At 42.0% G+C, this 4,497-nt stretch overlaps 1 protein-coding gene across 1 annotated transcript; it reads right to left on the minus strand.

Moving 5' to 3' along the window:
• Window positions 1-2,191: 2,191 nt before the first annotated feature.
• LOC122027727 (heavy metal-associated isoprenylated plant protein 7-like) lies at window positions 2,192-4,188 on the minus strand. The gene is made up of 5 exons (XM_042586733.1): window positions 3,997-4,188; window positions 3,622-3,889; window positions 3,300-3,523; window positions 3,106-3,193; window positions 2,192-2,842 (listed from the first exon to the last, which is right to left on the minus strand). The coding sequence occupies exons 1-5, from the start codon at window positions 4,003-4,005 to the stop codon at window positions 2,361-2,363; spliced, it is 1,071 nt and encodes a 356-aa protein (XP_042442667.1). The 5' UTR covers window positions 4,006-4,188; the 3' UTR covers window positions 2,192-2,360.
• Between the last annotated feature and the right edge of the window lie 309 nt (window positions 4,189-4,497).

Genomic DNA, 4,497 nt, shown 5'->3' on the forward strand with positions numbered 1-4,497 from the left:
TAAATTATGATTAAAAAATTTAAGATAATTTATCAAAAAAAAAAAAAATATTATTTTCTGTATATTACTTTCAGATAACTTGGGGTGAAACTCACTTTTACATGAAGTGAAGCTCAAATCTGAACTTTTATAAAAAAAATAAAAACTTTTTCAAATCTATTTCTGATTTATATATTTTTTATTTTTAACAGCAAATATTAAAGATTGTTTTCTCTCTTCCCTTTTGCCAAAGGAAATAACATTTCTCACTATTTTTCTTGTGAGTTTTTTTCCCCCTCTCTAGACTCTTTTTCAAATAGCTGTTTTCTTTTTTGTAAGAAACAGCTTTGTAGTGAGTTACCTCATCTGGAAGCTACTTGAACTTCCTCTTGGCTAATGGGGATGTAGTAGATCTCGCTTCTCATTCAACATCATCGTTTAAGTCATGTGTCTTTAATAGCTACCCAACAAATTTGCCCAGATCCTTCATGTGCTAAAGCACCAAAGGAGTCATAAATAATAAACTAGTACATATTTTCTTAAGAGTTCTAAATTAATTTCATAAACAAATAAAAGAGTCATCAGTTTTTAGCTTGGAAAATAATCATCAAGTTTGAGCTTCTGCTTAATAACAGAGGTAACTGCAACTTTTTCCGGTCAATATGGAACACCTAAGCAGCTAGTCTCGATGAATAAAGAGAAAGGGAAATAAGTGTCAACCAAAAAGGGAATATCGAAAATCAATGCGAGTGTTCACAGAACTTGAAGAGATAGTTGCAGATATTAAAGAAATACTAGAAATCGTCAGACCATAAATTAGAATGAAGCACAAGATACCGTAAGATAAGAATAGGAGATAAAACCTGACTGGTTCAATAAAATAACTAATGTTCACAAAAGCATGCAGTTTCAGTTAATCTGTCAATGGTGTAAATTGCGAAACATGAATTAACTCAAAACTTTTATAAGAACGTGGTACTAAAAACTAATTCAGCAGAGATGTGAAAGCTAAAAGGATATATGGGGGTTGGACAAAAAGGATTTTATAAGTATGTATAAAATTAATAAAAGATTACATCTAATTTTCTAATTAAATTAGTACCCCATAATTTATATTTTGTTTATTCATTTTACAAAATTCTCTTGGACTTTGCTGATGAACATTTCCAACTTTCGTAGATTCGATCACAACCTCTGCTTTAGTTGTAGTGATGAATTAGCATCTGAAATATGAGTGACAAAAATGAAGGCATGATAGGTGAATAATTGTCAGCTGGAGGGAGAGTCGTGGGACCCTGCTGATTCCCCTCGACTTAGTAGCCAGGCTAGCAAATCAAATGCGCGGTCTCACATTAATGTATGGTGTCCGGGATCTTGGAGGTGATCAGAAATTACTCACGAGCAGTAAAGCGGATCGCACCGTGGACGAAAAGTTATCACGCGCGTGGAGAGGGATCCTTTCCGAGATTCGCTGTGGAGCCCAGTGACATCGAAGCAGCTAGCGTCGCGGTACGTCCCGCCATGGACTGTGGTTCGCGTTTGACAAACGACGATGGAGGCAGCGGCGGCGGCGGCGCTTGCACTTGCCGCCACCAGCATCATCAGCGCCACAACCGCGGTTGAAACCTGCTCTGCCATGGGACGGCGGCAGCTTGGAGATGACATAGTCGAATGCAGGCGTAGTAAAATGCAGATCACTTTTGCAATGGGAAATTAATAGAAGCGTCATGTCGGTGGCTCAGGTCGAGGTTTAATTTTAGTTCAATTTGGAAGGACTGGGTTGGTCGAACCGCCAGACATTTTGGGTTAATGGATGTTGTTCAATGCCACCGCCTTTTTCTTGGTGAAAAATAATACTGCCACGCTGGACATAATCCAATAATAAAATCTAATTCCATCTTAAATTTAACCAAACAAATTATAACGAAAAAGAATTCTAAAGAACACAAATTTGAAATAGAGGAATTCATTAGACAGACTTGTTCAAATAAATTCATTGTACAGATGAATTCTGATTGAAATTGCTAATATAAATAAACAAGATCAATCTCTCGTACGCATGATAGCCACGTTGTCCTACCATTTCTTTGAAGAGTGGTAACCGGAATGGACCAAAGCATAGCTCGAGAAACACTTAAATACACATTAGAAAAGATACACCACCTCTTAGAATTTACCCGTACGAAAAGATCCCAGAAAAACACTAAAAACAGAAAGAAAGAAAATATAATTAATCGACCTCAGAAAACAAAACAGAGACACAAACTTATTTATAATTCTGTTTTTCCCGAGGTGGATCTAATATCGCACTAATTATGCACCACTAATTACTAATCCGCCTCTTTACTTATACAAAAAGTCTGCTTTTTCCCCTCTTCGGATCACATCACAGAGCAAGCATTGGGATTCTCATCGCTAAAGATTTGAGGGGGATACGTGGGATAAGGGGGGTACGAGGGATACGCGTATCCCACGAATCCACCAGCGGCAGGGTGTCTTGGGTAGTAGTGATACAAATCGTTTCGCATCAGCTGTTCCACCACCTTCGGCGGCGGCGTAGCCTCCGCCGTCTCCGCTCCGCCCCCTTCCTTCTTCTCTTTCTCCTCTGCACCTCCGCCTGATTCCTTTTCTTCTTTCTTCTCGGCATTGTCCCCACCAGCGTCGCCGGCCTTCTTCTCGTCCTTCCCCGCGTCCTCGCCGGCGCCGCCGCCCTTCTCGTCCTTCTTCTCCTCCGGCTCCTGCTTCACCACCACTGCGTGCTTGCCGGTTTTCCTATGTACGTTTTCCACCAGCTTCGCTGGCTCGAACACGCCCTTCACGGTAACTTGGGAAGCCTTCAGATCCGGTTCCGCCTCCTTTACACCTGCTCGGTAGGGGAAAATGAATCTTAACAGCAACGAAAAGGGAAGGATCTTTGGTCACAATCTCCAAGCTAAAAGCATCAGTCAGAAGATTCATGTTTCAAACCAAAAACGAAAGAACAGAAAAATTTAAAAAGAAAATGCGACTGAAATTGACGCTTTTAATTAATCTTGCTTCTGCATATAATGAACTCGGTAAATTAATAGCAGCTAAAAGTAATGAATCAAAATCATTGTAGGGTGCGAGGTAGAAAAACAGGGGAACCTTTCATCTTTAGTATTCGCTTCTTGATCTGCTGTGCGCAGGCCTCGCAATGCATGTGGACTGTCAGCACCACCGTGATCATTTTTGGCTGTGGACGAAGAGGACGAAACAGGGAGGAGAAATGATTCGAGATTCGAAGTGTTGATCCAGGAAAAAACATAGATTGAGAAATATTACGAGAGTAAATGGCTTACCTCTTCCTTTTTCTCCTCCACCTTGGGCTTCTCCTCTTCCTTCTTCTCCTCCTCTTTCTTCTCCGGCTTCGTCGGCGGCAGCGGCGGCAGCGGCGTCAGCAGCTCGACCTTCCTCCCGGTCTTCTTCTGGACCCGATCCACCACCTTCATCGGATCCTCAGCCGCCTTTTTCCCCTTCACCACCACCTTGTGCGTCCTGCTGTCCGTCTTTACATCCTCCACCCCTGAAAAAAAAAACATTTTGTATTCAAATCTCACGCAAAAGGAAATGAAGAAAAAAATTAAAAAAAAAAGTTTAAAATTCACCTACAACACTCATTACCTGCAAATCCCTTCAAGCTCCTCTTTACCTTCCTCGCGCACCCCTCACAATGCATGAAGACGCGCATCTCGATCTCCTCCGGAGGCGGCGGAGGAGGCGGCGCGTCTGCCTTCTTTTCCTCCTCGACTCCATCTTTCTTCCCCTCAACCTCTGCGCCGCCGTCCTTCCGCTCCTCCGCCTTCTTCTCCTCCTTTTTCTCTTCCTTACCCTTTGGCTTCTCGTCTACCGCCGCCGGCTCCTTCTTCACCTGCTCCGCCTTTTTCGCCTCCTACAATGAAACAACCCATCTTTTCTATAAAATCCCCACTTACACTCCAAAATCACAAAAAAAAGGTTGAAAACCGAACAAAAACATAAAAGGGATCAACTTTGCACCTCTCCCATGTCTCTACCCTGCGCAGTTGCTGCCAGGAGCTCAACGCCGGCAATGGAAACCAAAAACCAAAAGCTTTTACTTACCTTCCCACGGTATCACTTGCTGCTCCGCCTCTCTCTCTCTCTCTCTCTCTCTGTGGAGTCAGTCAGCGTGTATCCAGTTGATAGTGGGCAGCAAAGCAGTGAACGTGTCAATTAGAAAGAGAGAGGGAGGCACGTGCGAGACGGATGGGGGTAACACACCACCATTGGGGCGGCGCATGTACGAACCTTGACCTGTGGACCTGCGCTCGTGTAAAGTAAAGGTGGCAATTCGTATAGAAAAGAAAAATATAACAATTATAGAGAAATCATATTAAAAAAAACTTATTTAATTTGACGTTTGGATTTTACCATCATTTGACTAAAAAGCTTTCTGTTGTAACTAATAAAGCGTATCTCGTCATCTTGGTTTCTTGTTTCTTTATCCAGTTTCAGGAAAATTCTAAAAAATATTACGCA

Source organism: Zingiber officinale, chromosome 10A (assembly GCF_018446385.1).
Source record: "Zingiber officinale cultivar Zhangliang chromosome 10A, Zo_v1.1, whole genome shotgun sequence".
Taxonomy (NCBI): Eukaryota; Viridiplantae; Streptophyta; class Magnoliopsida; order Zingiberales; family Zingiberaceae; genus Zingiber; species Zingiber officinale.

Excerpts from the sequence above, each read along its gene's own strand:
- LOC122027727 (XM_042586733.1), bottom strand. Across the intron at positions 3,524-3,621 it reads GAGCTTGAAGGGATTTGCAG|GGGTGGAGGATGTAAAGACG; the intron begins GTAATGAGTGTT and ends TTTTTTTTTCAG. Across the intron at positions 2,843-3,105 it reads GCGAATACTAAAGATGAAAG|GTGTAAAGGAGGCGGAACCG; the intron begins GTTCCCCTGTTT and ends CCTACCGAGCAG.